This window comes from Zootoca vivipara, chromosome 9, assembly GCF_963506605.1.
Source record: "Zootoca vivipara chromosome 9, rZooViv1.1, whole genome shotgun sequence".
Classification (NCBI taxonomy): Eukaryota; Metazoa; Chordata; class Lepidosauria; order Squamata; family Lacertidae; genus Zootoca; species Zootoca vivipara.
The window spans coordinates 58,602,347-58,618,117 of record NC_083284.1 but is presented as its reverse complement, the minus strand read 5'-3'; the positions used below and the strand labels follow the sequence as shown (position 1 = coordinate 58,618,117).

Genomic DNA, 15,771 nt, shown 5'->3' with positions numbered 1-15,771 from the left:
GCTCCTGCCTTGGGGGAAGAGAAAATACATTTTTGTCCTATTCCTCCTTCTCTCTGCAACTCCTCCACACTATCCCCAACACTATTCTACAGGGTCAACCCAATCCTCTGAAGGAGGCTTTCCGGAGGTACAATCCATTACAATATTGCAGGGGGAAATTAACATTGAAGGCTCAGTTCTATGCATGGTCACTAGAAACTAGATGCCATTATATTTAAACATATTTAAGATTCCAGACTAAAATTCCATGCACGAGCTTCAGCATACAATAGTTCCAATCTATAAAGGTAAAGGTACCCCTGACCATTAGGTCCAGTCGCGGACGACTCTGGGGTTGCGGCGCTCATCTCGCCTATAGGTCAAGGGCGCTGGCGTTTGTCCGTAGACAGCTTCCGAGTCATGTGGCCAGCATATCTAAGCCGCTTCCGGTGAAACCAGAGCAGCACACGGAAATTTACCTTCCTGCTGGAGCGGTACCTATTTATCTACTTGCACTCTGACGTGCTTTCAAACTGCTAGGTGGGCAGGAGCTGCGACCGAACAATGGGAGCATCGTGTAGTTTTTTGTTTTAAAAATAGCAAGTAATAATTATGTGAAATAATAGTCGGGTTACCTGAAAATTTCCATCCCAGTAAGATTCCCATTTCCTCTTCGAGCATGCAAGTAACCACTGAATTGGTACACTTTAAAATAAAAACTGTTAACTATTTAAGTACCTGAGGACATTTCTGATGATCTACTGTATTTAATTATTTTTTCTAGTTGCTCTCGATTCTTTTTACTGAACACCTTTGCTTGGACAACTTCTTCCTTCCGAGTTGAGTGCCTGCTTCTGTTGCTCTTGTAAGGCTCGCCTGTACTGGAAACACTGGCACTTTCAAAACCTTAAAATAAAAAAGATCCAATTTGTACAGCTTGCCCTTTGCATAGCCACCCTGCCTCCAGATTATTGAAAGAAAGATAAGTAACCCTGAATTATGGGCGTTTCATATGAACCTACCGTTAGCTCTCGATCGGTTTCTAAATTGAGAAGCATTCCTCCTCTTATTCTTGGACTTCGGCGTTTTGTCTTTGGAAGCTAGACTGGCCTGTGCAGATGCTTTCCGAGGTTTAAAGGTTTTAGTCACGGTGGTTGGATCCACTGGATCAGGCATACTACTAAAGCTCTCCAGAGATTCTTCATCAAATTCTCTCCTCCTGCTCGTGCCAGCTTGATTTTTGTGATTACCACATCCTGCGTTTTGTACAGGTATTGCAAATCCAGACTTGAGGAACAAATGTTTTTCTTTTCCTCCTTCCTGGTGTCCATTTGACCTAGTTGATCTATTCTCTGTTTCTTCTTCAGGTTGCAACTGACCTCTTAAATAGAGGGGGAGGGGAGAGAATCAGAATCATGGGGTAAGAGGCAAAGTCAGAAGTTTTCCAAGGAAAGAAGTGTATTTCCAGACAACCATTATTTGAAATCTATAACCCATGCTGTTCCAAAGGTGTCCCAACCAATACTTTCTCAGTAGGCATGGGAAAGTCTGACGTGGTCTCTGGATACAGGCAAATCATTTCTATTTTTCCTTCTGGAAATGAAATAAGCTGAACTGGTTCAAGAAATATATTGGGTCTTTACGAGCTTGAATCAGCAACTAATCAGAGCTTCAATCAAACCCAAACTGAAATAAAACAGTTAATAGATTGTTTCTATGGAAACAAGATTGTTTCTATGGAAGTGAGAGCTGGACCATAAAGAAGGCTGATCGCCGAAGAATTGATGCTTTTGAATTATGGTGCTGGAGGAGACTCTTGAGAGTCCCATGGACTGCTAGAAGATCAAACCTATCCATTCTTAAGAAAATCAGCCCTGAGTGCTCCCTGGAAGGACAGATCGTGAAGCTGAGGCTCCAATACTTTGGCCACCTCATGAGAAGAGAAGAATCCTTGGAAAAGACCCTGATGTTGGGAAAGATTGAGGGCACTAGGAGAAGGGGACGACAGAGGACAAGATGGTTGGACAGTGTTCTCGAAGCTACGAACATGAGTTTGACCAAACTGCGGGAGGCAGTGCAAGACAGGAGTGCCTGGCGTGCTATGGTCCATGGGGTCACGAAGAGTCGGACACGACTAAACGACTAAACAACAACAACAATAGATTGTTTCTCTAAGCAAAGACAACTGGTTGCTTATGCCCCAAAATCTCATCCAAAATCATGATATTTGATAGCACTTTTTCTTTATAGATCAGCCTTTCACAGAGATCAGCACAACAACAAATACAATTTCTTAACTAAATCTCTTTTATAAGGACAGGTTCTAATTTGAGCCTGAATAAAAAGTGTCACTCACAAACACAAGTTCAATTTAAGCTTCAAGTACCTTGGTTTTTCTACTCCACCAGTAGAATTACTTCCAAAAGGTTTTGGAAATGCCATATAGTCCATTTTCCCACTGGTGTTAGGCTCTATGGGTTGCTGCTGATGTTCACTGTTCTGAGCTGTACAGTTGTGTGGAAAATCCCCCAAACCAGATGGAAACATTGGGCCGAAGTTTATACCTGTGAAAAGAAATCACATCAGAAACATTACTCCTCCTACAATTCAAAAGTTTGTATTATAAAATACAAAGATGTATGATAGAACATAAAAACGCTATCAAGCTTGTATCCAATTTCCCCCCATAATTTAAGTTTATAAAAAAACAACAATTTAAAACAAAATAACAAAGGGTGTGCACTGACTAGGGAAGAAACCGTAACAACGTCTATATTATATTTACTGAAAACTATTCCTGATTTGATTTGAGTCATTTATTATGGCAGAGGCAACAAAACCGCTGTCGATATTAAGTAAAAGTTGTTCTAAATAAACATTGCCTTCCACCAGAAGCATTACTTTATAGATGTGTTTAAGATCTATGGTAACTGTTTCCACATCTAGGTGAGGACTAGCATATTATAACTGGTTTATATTTAATCCTTGGGTGTTTTAATCCTTGTATGTATCTACATCAGAGAGTAATGGCTTCACATTATTATTTTGGAAATAGAGTAACTCAAATGAACTCAATTTTATTATATACAGATGATGTCTAAAATATACAATGAAATAAATGCATATTATTAGGATACATCCATGCATGCTATTGCTTATCTAGCCTACTGTGAAGGCAATGACTTTAAAACATTTTTCCTTCTGAGACTCCATAGTTTTGAGGAAAGCATGTTAGGAAGATGGACTGAAGAGAGGGCACAACATTTAGGTCATGCTGTGAATAAATGCACTACAATGAAATTAGTGAGGAAAAATTGACGAAGACTTGGGAGGGTTTGCTTTCAAGGTAAAACAATGTGAAGGCAAGAAATGCTGCTTTGAAGCTCTTATCTTGGGAACAGAGAAGCAAAACAAATGGAGATCTGCTGCTAGTAATTTTGTGCAGTTCTGGAAATGCCTACCTGGTGGGAAAGAGGAGAAATTTGTGAACCCAGGCATGCTGCTGAACAGGTTCATTGTTTGGGAAGGAAAACCAAAGGGACAAAACATAGTTGGCGATGGAGGTGGTGGAGCCCTGCTTTCTTTCTCCTTTGTAGTTGTTCTTGTTTGCTGTTGCTCTTGCTGGTGCATTAGATTATTTAACATTTGCTTCAACCTGTGAAATAATGGTATCTGAATTTCAAATACACAGACTAATAAACACTCAAGGACAAATCAGTCTTTGAAGCTAACACTAGTAAGCAGAAATGCATCTGTTTCCAAATTTCAGTCCCTAAGCAATTTCAACAAAGGTTAAAATATGACAGAGCTCTAACATGATCACAGAATTATCAAGTCAGACCATTACAGTCTCATTTCTATTTTGTTCATAAAAACAGCACGTAATTTATCTTTTAAATATTACATAACATGTGACTACAATGTGTTTCTTACACTGAGCTTCTGGAGTACTGTGTTTCTCTTCCATGCGGGAGCGCACATATTAACAGTCTAATATGACAAGTATTTTCTTAAATACAATAAACATGACACCATTTTTGTGCATCGTTACAGCCTGTCTTCTCTCAAATGTATGGAACAGACATCTATAAAGTTGAAATGAGTACCTTTGAACATTATTTTGTTGCCAAGTCAGTTGAGTATAGCACTGATTTAACTGATGCATTATAAGGTGTACTTGTGGTGAAGCAACATTACTGGGCAAAACACTGTAAGGGCCAGTAAGCAAAGTCTGCAACAGGCAGGAGAGAGTCTGCAGAGAAAAATATGTGAAAATATAGATCCATTAATATTAATTCTATTTATTAGATTTCTACCCTGCCCTTCCTCCCCCAAAGGAGGCGAGGGGGTATAGAATATTAACTTTTCATTAAGCTTCTTTATCCCATCTTTCCACAATCTTGAGCCAGGATAAAATAACAAACATTCACACCGTTAAAACAAAATGCTAATGTTAGTCATTAAAATATTCTACTGCCCAGCCTCTAACCAAAAGTCTTGCAGAACAAGAAGGATTTTATTTCTAAAATCTAGAAAGAAAACACATCTTCTTGGGGATCATGCCATAAACTTGCGACTATGCAATGAACCTAGGTTCGCCTTGAAGTTCACTCCAATGGGTCTAAAAATTCAAACCACCCCTTAAATGCTGAAAAATGAATCCTTTAAAATTAGTGGCAATCTCCCCCTCTCCAAAGTTTAATCCCCTTCAATGGTGGGCTCAATTCTTCCTCATCAACAAGAAAAGGAAGGACAGAAATGTAGGCAACATCCAGCCTTTTGGATGGGGAAATGCAGAAGAGAAAATAAAATAAGTCTTTCACATTCTACCTGTTGATCCTGCATTAAAGTCTGACAAATATTGACACTGAATTCAAGCTGTTTCTTTAGCTGGTTAATCTGCTCTTGCCATTGTTCTTTCTCTTCCACATGAGAAAGCTCAGACATCCAGCGATGGTTTTCTTGCCGCCGCATGCTGATATTCTGTTGTTGCTTTGCTTTAGCCAGAGGACGATAGTTTCCATCTGCTGAAAGAGGACGAGGATTCTTCCAGCTGAGAACAATGAGTGTTTCGACAAGGGATTACACATTTCTAAATTGTGCTCTTGGTACAAAGCATTTCATTAAGTAAAAAGCCAGTTATGAGGCCAATGAGAAACAGGCAATTCAGTTCTGAAGGAACACAAGCCTAGTCCAGAGCAAACATGCTTCTTTCCCTTCACACCATGCAGGTAACATGACGTAGACACCTAATTTGTACAGTGTCCCTTCATCCTCTTTTTGATGAGCAGGGATTTCTTTTATCTGGCTTTGAGATAGAACACAATGCCTAATGCCAGGGCTCGGTGCGATAGCAGAACAGAGGCATGTCTCTCCTCTACAACATGAAGCCTCTCACCATTCCAACAAATGTTTGGAATGGGGCTTAAGAGTTAAACATCAGTAATACTGCACAAATTAACCAACCAATGAAATTACAGAAAATATTACACTAGATATCCACATGTTCATAGTTTCAGGTTATATAAAACCTTTCAGAGTAATATAAAACCTTTCAGAGTAAACTTCACAGTATATAAGAAAGGACTAGCATCATAATGCACAACTTAATAAGCAGCAAAGGGAAAACGTTTTCTTGGAGGGAGCACTTTACAACTATCGGTAATGAACATGCAAAACTAACCTCTCCTTATCTTCCTTTGCACAATATGCACTTTGATCTGTGTTATTGGGACACACAGAGTACTCATTGGAACTTGATTCTTGCTCCTCTTCCTCTTCCTCTTCCACTTGACCAAGCCCGTCAGAAAGATATGCATCTTCATCACCACCATCTTCATCTTCATCAAATGCACACTGAGTAGACCCTCCCCATGTTGCCATGGTTCTAGCATCAGGTATTAAAAAACAGTCATTCTGCTGCTAAAGTGTAAGGTGAAATTAGATCACAAAAAACTAAGTTGCACGCTGAATAAAAATAGCTAAAATGCACGTCTCAAATTAATCTCCTGTTCTAAAAACACCATTTGCTTTTATTTATCTCTATGCCTTTTAGGAATTCTGCACAATTCAAATTAAATTTATGACTTTTGATTTATGTTATTTTTAGATTATTTCCCTACCTTTCAGAATATAAATTTTGTTCCTACTTGCTCCTGCATTTTTAAATTCACAGCTATGTATTTCCAATATAAGGGTTTAGATATTTATTTGTTTTGGGCAAGGCCAAATTGTTTATAACCAGAAACTGCCTGCTCAAGTCTCCTGGACTACAAGTAGCAAGCATGGCCATTTAATCTGCTTAATCTGGCTAGTCATAACAGTGATAAAAGTGTGGGTGGAGGGGAGGAGTATATAATTCAGTTCCAGAAATGAACATCTTCAAGAACAGGGCAATTTTTTAGATTGGTACAACAGCTTGCATGCTGCTGGTGAAAAGGTGCAGAGATATGAGGAAGCAGTATTATCATACTAGTGCTTGAGTGTAAGTCTACTGGGGTCGGGGAGGAAGAGATAAGAGGGGATTCTCTTCCCTTCCTTAAATTGGCTGGCAGAAAGCAATGCTCAGATTCAGTATAAGCTATTCTAATTATGCCACATTTAAATGTAACACATGTAAATACAATTTTGAAAAGTTATTTATCTTTGCAGCGAATACAATCTAAATATACACTAGATGAGAAAGCAGGGTATTTTACTTTTTATCTTACTTTTCTGTTCTGCTTTGTTGGGGAGTGCACTGGGTCTCTGATCCATCGCTTTTAGTAGATCCAGCACAAGCAGATGTGGTATCCGCTAGGTCCTTTCTCCTCTGGTGCTCAGCCATTAAGGCTTCAAGCTGCTTTCTTCTCTGTCGCAATTCTTCTCTCAAAATCTCATGTCTGCGCATCTCAGACCAAAGCTGTTTAAAATAAAATATTAAGAGAAAATATTTTAATGCAATGCAATTCAAAATATGCTATTGCAGTTTTATACACAAGAATATGAAGCACCTCAGTATCGAATGTGGCTGTTTCTTCTGGTTGAACCACAATCTTGTTGGTTGCGCTGATTTCATTCGCAGCTGGCGCTGAAGTATTCCCAGGGCAATTATCCACACCAGATGACAACTAAGAATAAAGTGTGAAAATTACATTATTAGTATTTGAATGAGAACCTTTATCAAGTTAATGAGATCTGTGGCATCACTGGCTTTTTAGTGATCCAGTCAATTTCATTTTTCAACAAGCCTGCAAGCCAACACAAGACTGATGTCTACGAACTAATGCTCCAAGCTTTTGTACTACTCATCCAGCTTTTAGACCCATCATCTTTCAAGCACACATCTTTTTCTCACTATTTCTGACCTTTCAGTATGCTCAAAATTCATATTTACAACCACAAGGGCTAACACACCCTTCATTTAAATGAATAAAAGCTAGGGTTAATAATCTTGCAGTTGAGATGCCAAGTAGGGTTGCCCTTGAGATTTTATATTTCCCTCTCTCGTGTTAAACCACCATTCTACCTACTTGAAGGTCTGGACAAGCTTTCTGCAACACCTGGATCTTTTCTTGGATCTTTATCAGTTTCTTCCTTTCTTCTTGGAGATGTTTCAATTCTCTCTGTTGCTGCTGAAGTTTGGCTTCATAAAATTTCTCTCTACAACAATAAAGCATTCTCATGTTATCATTCTCTGCACAGAAAAAAACTGAAGTGATGACAGACATCTAACTGGGCAATTCTACTCCTAACTAATTTGTCAAAAGCAGAAACAGATTAATTTGGAGAACATGCACTGTAGAAGTTTAAAATGCATTTTTCTTCTTCTTATACCAATCAATTCTGTATTGGGCAAGGCCTTCCAGTTCCACAGCACTCCCAAGTGAGAGTGTTATATACCACAAACCAATGGCAAGGACATATGGCCAAGACAGTCCCACCTAAATCAGAAAGGGTATATGAGGCCTTATTGAGGGGTTGAGTATCTGTGGCCCTCCAGATGTTACCGGACTCCAACTCCCATCATCCCTTGTTGAGGGTTGGACTCCCAAAAACAGCTGGAGGGCCACACACTCCACATTTCTTAGACAAAAATGATTCAGGCATCATGGGAGGTACAGTGGAATCTCGGTTGTCAAATGCTTCGGAAGCCAAACAATTCGGAACCGAACGCTGACAACCTGAAAGTGAATGCTTCCATTTTTGAACAATTTTTGGAAGCCAAATTTTTTCCCATTGACTTTGCAGCCAACCCTTTGATCCTCGGTTTTCAAACTTTTCGGAAGCCGAATAGTCTTCCGGAACGGATTACGTTCGAAAACTGAGGTGCCACTGTACACTGCTATCCTGCCTGCTGGGCTAAAATTCACTTATCTGCATGTAAAGAATTATGTCAAATCCTCACTATAACCACCACAGATTCAGAGACCCAAAAACATCAGGAGTTTGCACGCTTCCTTATTTCCTTGCTTGTTTTTGCTTTGATGGTCAGCAGAAGTCATTTTCAGGCAGAAACCAGGCAGGGAGGGAAGGGAGCAGCAAGCAAGAGAGATCTGACAAATTGAGCAGGAGAGATTGGACAAATTAGGTCCCCCCCCCCCATTGTCTCTCTTTTGCTGATTAGCTACAGCCATTTCCATAGGAAATAATGGAAATTGTGGACTTGTTATGTCGACACTTGCCTAATGAACAATTTCCATGGAATGCATTGTGTTTGGGACCTGCATGTACAGTAAGTAAAGGAACGATGACAGCCTAGGATTCCAGAAAGGCACTGGATGCAGCTCTGCCCTTTTTGGAGTCTGCAGCATTAAAGTGGATTCCAAAAACTCTCACATTATATATAATCCCCTCAAATTCAGTCAGTAAATCTGCCCCATCATTAACTTTAATGCATGTGAAAGAGACTGTACCTTGCTTTTTCATTCAGAACTACACCTTTCTGGGACTTGTTTGCACTGGTTCGAATATTGTTTGGTTGCTGCTGCGCTTTTTCCTCTTCAGCCACAAAGAACTGATCCATGTTACCCTCTCCTGAAGCCTCTGGTTCCACTTCATCGTCCTAAAATAGAAACAGTGTCTTCAGCTATGACCTCACTGAGCCTTCCACCTTTCCTGTCTCTGTCTCTCTTTTGCGCCACCCAAAACAGTTTTGTTGTCAGGTGCACCGGAGTCAAAGTCCCATTGATTAAGCATGTTTTCAACACTTTCCTGCTGAAATCAATACAACTTAAAATGCTTAATTTGACTGGAAGATGTCCCAATTAAACCTTCAGAATTGCTTGCTATTGGGTTCCCTCTTTTTCATGATACTAAAAATATGTCAACTTGAGACCATCTGTAATCGAGAGCTGGAAATAGAATTTTTATTTAATAACTTCAGATACTGAAAAAAAAAAGTTTTCAGGTGTCCGCAGCTTAAAAGCACTTCATCATTTACTGATGAAGCCGGATTACAGTACGAAAAACGACAACAATGAACAATCGCACACAATATTGGGCCAGATTAAACAACGCAGTTGATGGCAGAAGCCAGCTCAAGGATTCCCACTAGCACAGTGGTGCTTCCCCCATGCCCCCAAATCCACTCTTGCAGGTTGGGAGAACTCCTCAAAACAGCACATGGGGAAAAGGAAGGGGAAAGCGTTCCATCATCCCAGTGGAAATGCTAGGGCTGATGGAGTGACCTCCTTAGCCCTACATTTAATTCTACCCATTGCTTTAGTTTAAATTAGCACACTGGCAAGGAATTTACTAAATGAAAACATACCTGTACCATAGCAACAAGGTTTTGCAGTTGTCGAAGTTTCTGTTTTGCTGCTATAAGCCTGTTGATCTTCTGCTCAAATTCCGCATCAGCAGGCGCCTCCTCAGCTATACTGGTTCTGCGGCTGGATAGGGAAGCTTCACTGGCTTGATCAGCTTCAGCATCAACGTCATCTTCACCTTGTGGAATATCTGCACCACCATCTTCTCTATTATAATGGCAATCTGAAAGAATACACTAGGAACTGAAATCACTTATAATCTGGTCAACCGATTTTTAAAAACATGCCCAACCTTTTTTTTTTATAAAGGACTTACAAAATTTACAGATAGAAAGCACCACCTTAAGGGAGTCGCTCTCCATTCTTACACATATCTTCTAAAAACAGTGTATGCGTTCTGCTTCAGAAATAGTCTTTACCCATACACAAATCTAGACTGAATTGTTTAATCCCCATGTGATTAATAAATTATTAATATTAATTATTATTTATTTATTTATTTATTTATTATTTATTCCCCGCCCATCTGGCTGGGTTTCCCCAGCCACTCTGGGTGGCTTCCAACAGAAAAATGAAATAAAATAATCTATTAAACATTAAAAGCCTCCCTAAACAGGGCTGCCTTCAGATGTCTTCTAAAAATCTGGTAGCTGTTTTTCTGTTTGACATCTGAGGGTGTTCCACAGGGCGGGCGCCACTACCGAGAAGGCCCTCTGCCTGGTTCCCTGCAACTTGGCTTCTCGCAACGAGGGAACCGCCAGAAGGCCCTCGGCGCTGGACCTCAGTGTCCGGGCAGAACGATGGGGGTGGAGACGCTCCTTCAGGTATACTTGAAGACTTGAATAATGTCACACATCACATTCTCTGCAAAATATATTATTTTGAAACGTACCTAAAGTTGAGGGCATATTCAGCATCCTTATATTAGCAGATCGGTTATTTATTTCACAAGATGTATTAAGATGCCTTCCATTTCTGTTATTAGTTCCACACTGCAAATTGCTATTACTATTGCAATTCATTTCTCCCCAGTTAGTGGTGCCCTGAGGATTTCTAGAGGAGGAAACCAAATTAAGCATAATTTAAATTATAAGTACCATTAGGGTTTTTTTTAACAAGCTCCAAGACAGAATAGATTTTTAAAATTAAAAGTTGGGAATGAAATATTTACAAAATCCAAGATAGGTGGCGCTAGAAAACAATTATGATCCTCTAAAATCTTTATTTTATCAGAGTCTTTCTTTGCCCTTCACCTTTGGTTTGGAATTTATGAAACCCATTCTGTTCCTAGTACTAGATCTTACCACAGCAAAAGTAAGTAACTGACCTAACTAAAACTCTATTCTTAAAAACACTGTATCAAAAATGAACTGAAGATACCAATTGCAGCAATGCAATCATTCAACAACAGTGGATAAGAATCCTTAAAATTTTTGTGTCTGCATTATATTTCAAAAAACAGAAGTCTATATTTTTAGCACTTCATATTTTATCTGTAAGCTGCCTTGAGTCCCAGTCTGGGGAAATGGTGGAATATAAATATTGTGCTAATACTATAATAATAGTGGGTTCTTTGTCTTGTTTTTGAAATAATTTATCTAATGGAAGAAGATGTGCATCACCTTAACAAGCCCAGTTCTCAAAACTTCCGAAATCCCAAGCATACAAAAGTTGGGAGAATTGAGTTATGGGAGAGAGAAAAAAAACCAAGAGGGATATTACTGCAGGAGAAAAAGCAGGAGAAAATAAAGTTTGCACTGCTGCATTCCCCATTTCTCATAAATATCAGGTCAGACTTTAGGTATTTCTGACAGGATCAATAATTATAGCAAGCTTATGTTTAATGTTATTTCTTATCATTATAGCAGCAGCACTTTAGGAGGCAACAGCCATAGCAACCAACCTACCTAATATTGGTAACTGGCTGTGGATTCTCATGGTCTGAATCACACTCTGAATCTTCCGTCTCCTCTTCCTCTTTAGTGTTTTCATTTACAGCATCTGTCATCATATCAGATGTCTGCTCATAGTAGTGGACTAATTCACGCAATTCATTTAGTCTCTTCCGAACTTCATTCAACTTCCTACAAAGGAAAGTGGTCCAACTGTCAGCTTGCTTTGAATAGTGGTGTGGGGGCAACTTGAGATTCGTGTTTATTATTTTCTTACATTAAGGAAAGTGCAACCCTGGGATGACTGAAGTTGGCAGTTACCTGTGGAAAATCTAGTTCTGGACAAAGCAGCAGGTTTCTCTTGATATGCACTGGGAAAATTGTGTGTGGAGCCACAAAAATATATTATAAATTAGGAGGATGGGAGAAAGAGAGAGGATGGGAACTTCTGATTACTTTGACTAGGAATAAGCTAGCTAGCTGACAAGACTAGGAGTTTTATGACACAGGAGTAGCTAAACGACACCATGCCAGACATTTGAGTAGTAACTTTGAAATCTGGTCATCAGCAGCATTCATTTAGGTGTTCAAATCACTTCACATACATTATATTGTTTGAACACTATAAAAAGTAGGTCAGTATTTTCTGTAAACTGTAGATGGGGTACTGTGGCTGAGAGATCAGCACACTCAAGGCAATCTATTGAGATCTTGGCACAGCTGAGATCTGAACCATACTTCCTGATTTGTAACTCCCATACCATCTCTCATACCGTTGTCAATACTTTGCTTTTCAGAGCCTACCGGTAGTTTAACATATGATTTCGACCATCCTGAAAAGAGCACAGTACAGATAATAATGCATGGCCAAGTTATTGTTTGAATTGTGTGTGTGTGTGTATCCACAAGGTATAGCAGCTAAGTTTATTTCATCAAAAAATTAAATCAGAATGTATGCGGTCAATTGAGTGTCCCAAAGTATCTAAATTAACATCAAAGTTGGCTTTTATCTGCAATTGGTTTGAACACCCAACTAAATTGTTACCTATTGCAGTCTGTCTCAAAACAACTGTTAGGAGGCACTTGTGTCTTTAAAGCCCCTTCTCTGCTTAATAAACCAAACTAATATAACAAACTGTTTATCCAAAAATTTAAAATATATTACTGTAGCTTTTCTGTTGGATTTAAGTTGTCGTCCTCTTCGCTGTCATTCTGCGAGGTGACAGAATCCGGATGATAGGCAACAGATGATGCTAAGCTGTTAGATTCTTCATTGACAGCAGCTGCTATTCCTACAGGTGCAGAAGCTACTGAAGCTGTACTTCTTTGATCAACACTTCTCTGAGGAGACCCCGAAGCCGGCAAGACTGCAAATTAGAAAATGACACTAGATTTCATCTTGTTTTATGCAAAAACCTCTGAAGGACTATTTCTATCATAATTAAATGTTGCAGCCCTAGTATATTAATACACTATATCAAAAAATTAAAACTATGACTCAGATTAGGGACGCAGGTGACGCTGTGGTGTAAGCCACTGAGCTTTGGGCTTGCTGATTGGAGGGTCGGTGGTTCAAATCCCTGTGAACGGGGTGAGCTCCTGTTGTTTGGTCCCTGCTCCTGCCAACCTAGATTTCGAAAGCACGTCAAAGGGCAAGTAGATAAATAGGTACTGCTCCGACGGGAAGGTAAAAGGCGTTTCCATTTGCTGCTCTGGATTGCCAGAAGTGGTTTAGTCATGCTGGCCACATGACCCGGAAACTGTCTGCAGACAAACGCAGACTCCCTTGGCCAGTAAAGCAAGATGAGTGCCACAACCCCCGAGTCGTTCGCGACTGGAATTAACTGTCAGGGGTCCTTTACCTTTTTATGACTCAGATTAAATCAAGCAGATTTAAAAATAAAGAATACAAGTGCTTATAAAAACTTCAGATGACTTTCCCCCTTTTCACTTCTAAGATAACACGAAAAAAGGACATTTCTGCTTAAGAACTATTTTTTACCCATATCCAAATTAACACGATTTACCAATCACTGAAAAAACCTTTTAAGATGGGGATGAAGCCCTAAGGGTCTGAAGCCTGACTTGCAAAAGACCACAGAGGCTTGTCATAGCAATGTACTAGACCTGAATTCTAATGTAAGTCTGCTTGCCAGAAGCCCAGTAACTTCTTAATGCCCCCCCCCCCGGTCCACTTTCTTCCTCCAGCTCCACCTTCCAATAGATTTTTCTATCTCCTGTTGGACAGAATTGCGTTGACCAATTCTGCTGGGTACCCAAACTTTTGCCATGATCATTGGTAAGCTTCCAAGTTGCAAGCTGCAGCTATACTAGGTCTTTTGCAGCTATACTAGGTCTTTTGTAATTTTGTCTTAAAATGGAGAAAAGAGGTGGAATCTGGATTCCCCCCCCCCAAAAAAAAACTGTCTTGAAGGCTCAGACTAGTGGCATACATCTAGTAGCCCTTTTCTTTTTTTACATTTAATTCTTTTAAAAATTAATCTAGATTTTCAAGATAGTCTACAAAAGAGAACCATAAAACAAATATAAAACAAAACAAAAACATCAAAAGCATAAGCAATTATTATAGCAACTGTAAAAAATACAAAAAGCAGTTGATATAAAATCAGTTAAAATCCTGGGCAATCTTTTTTTTAAAAAATGTCTAAAACATGGCTCTCCGGGCAACACAGTCAGGTGGTGGCATATAAATAATAGTAATTATTATTAAGAACCTACAGAGATGCAGGGATATTTAGAGAAGGACCTCTGGTGTCAGACTTAACAAATAGGTAGGTTCTTAGGGAAAAAAGCTAAGATTTTCAATGAATATATCCCCTCCACAGACACCTCTGTGATGGTGGCATTAAAATACCCCGTTGTTCTTCAATAAAAGAGAAAATGGGAGACCAGATTGTATCAAACGTATCTTTTGAGGAGATAGCAACCTTAATAATGTGTACATTGAAAAATGAACTTCTAGCAGTTTCTCCCTTACCAACTTCTTTATTTATGACATAACAGGAAAAGTCAGGTCTAAAGGAGACCTAACCTAGCAAAATTAGGCTGAGCAGAGGTTTGAATGTTCAACATCCAAACCCAACATGTATTTGTTTGGGGAGGGTGGAGGAAAGAGAATGGAACTGAAAAGACTTCCACCAATTCATATAAGTAACAAACAAAATACTGTAAATAACACCACCAGATTGCATGCTACTTACGGGATGAATTGTTTAGATGCTGGTCCCGAAGTGTGTGCAATTCTCCTAACAATTTGTCCATTTTTTGCTTTTTACCCTGCAATGCTATCATCTTACTGAAGAGTTTGGCCTTTTCTTCAGACAAATGCTCAGACCCAGAAGAAATCCTGCTCTGGGAAACCTCCCTGGTTAGAGAAAGACTCTCTGCTTGCCTTCGATTATCTGGAACAGGTTGAACCTAAAAGTAGACATTTTTTATTCAAGTTAATTTCAGAACACTTAACACTACAATCCTATTACCACTTTTGGGGGAGTAAGCCTTCTATTCACAGAAGTGATTGAGATTCAGCAGAGGTTCTTGCAATTGGAAAGAGAGCTGGACAATATAAGCCATTTCCCTGTTCTCTAGTAGCCCGCCAAATTACCTTCCACACTGTTTCAAGGGTTCCCCAAACCTACCACAGCAGCTTTTCAGGGCTGCTGGGAGAAGGATGAATTGGCAAAAATTGTCTCCTTCCCCTTCCATTTGTGGAAACATCTGATGTGCAGAGTTCTGATGAAGGGAATGCTGGATTCAGCTGAATGGGACTTCCTTCAGACATGTTTAGAATTGTGCTGTAATCTTTTTTTAAAGGCTATTTTTGATTATAGTTTTTAAGCATTTGATGTAACAAATTTCCAAACAGTTGTCACAGTTTGCATCAGTCCACCCGCCATTTTCCGTTCAAAGCAGTCAAACAAATCAAGAGAATTTTTTAAAATGAAAGTAGACTTGTTGAAGTGTTTTTTTGGTTTTTTTAAAAGATGAAGACTAAATTTCTGCATCGCAAGGACTTGGACAACCCTTGGGACCCCATCCAACTCTACAATTCTACGGGGTGGGGGTGGGGAATTCAATCCACATTACTTTCAACAGAAGGCATTTCAAGAAAAAAACACTTCAGCAATGCA

The 15,771-nt window shown here is 39.4% G+C and overlaps 1 protein-coding gene across 10 annotated transcripts in view; it reads right to left on the bottom strand.

Moving 5' to 3' along the window:
* The window catches only part of PCM1 (pericentriolar material 1), a 50,740-nt gene that overhangs the window by 21,514 nt on the left and 13,455 nt on the right, over window positions 1-15,771 (bottom strand). For all 10 annotated transcript variants that reach the window (XM_060278839.1, XM_060278843.1, XM_060278845.1 and 7 more), the window contains 16 exons: window positions 14,842-15,058; window positions 12,786-12,987; window positions 11,636-11,812; window positions 10,621-10,781; window positions 9,731-9,951; window positions 8,874-9,022; window positions 7,491-7,620; window positions 6,972-7,088; window positions 6,690-6,880; window positions 5,663-5,866; window positions 4,810-5,032; window positions 4,086-4,231; window positions 3,441-3,634; window positions 2,366-2,543; window positions 1,002-1,360; window positions 718-885 (listed from right to left, as the gene is read on the bottom strand). In XM_060278839.1, the coding sequence (XP_060134822.1) occupies window positions 718-885; window positions 1,002-1,360; window positions 2,366-2,543; window positions 3,441-3,634; window positions 4,086-4,231; window positions 4,810-5,032; window positions 5,663-5,866; window positions 6,690-6,880; window positions 6,972-7,088; window positions 7,491-7,620; window positions 8,874-9,022; window positions 9,731-9,951; window positions 10,621-10,781; window positions 11,636-11,812; window positions 12,786-12,987; window positions 14,842-15,058 (3,037 nt within the window). The remainder of the gene's footprint in view (window positions 1-717; window positions 886-1,001; window positions 1,361-2,365; window positions 2,544-3,440; window positions 3,635-4,085; window positions 4,232-4,809; window positions 5,033-5,662; window positions 5,867-6,689; window positions 6,881-6,971; window positions 7,089-7,490; window positions 7,621-8,873; window positions 9,023-9,730; window positions 9,952-10,620; window positions 10,782-11,635; window positions 11,813-12,785; window positions 12,988-14,841; window positions 15,059-15,771) is intronic.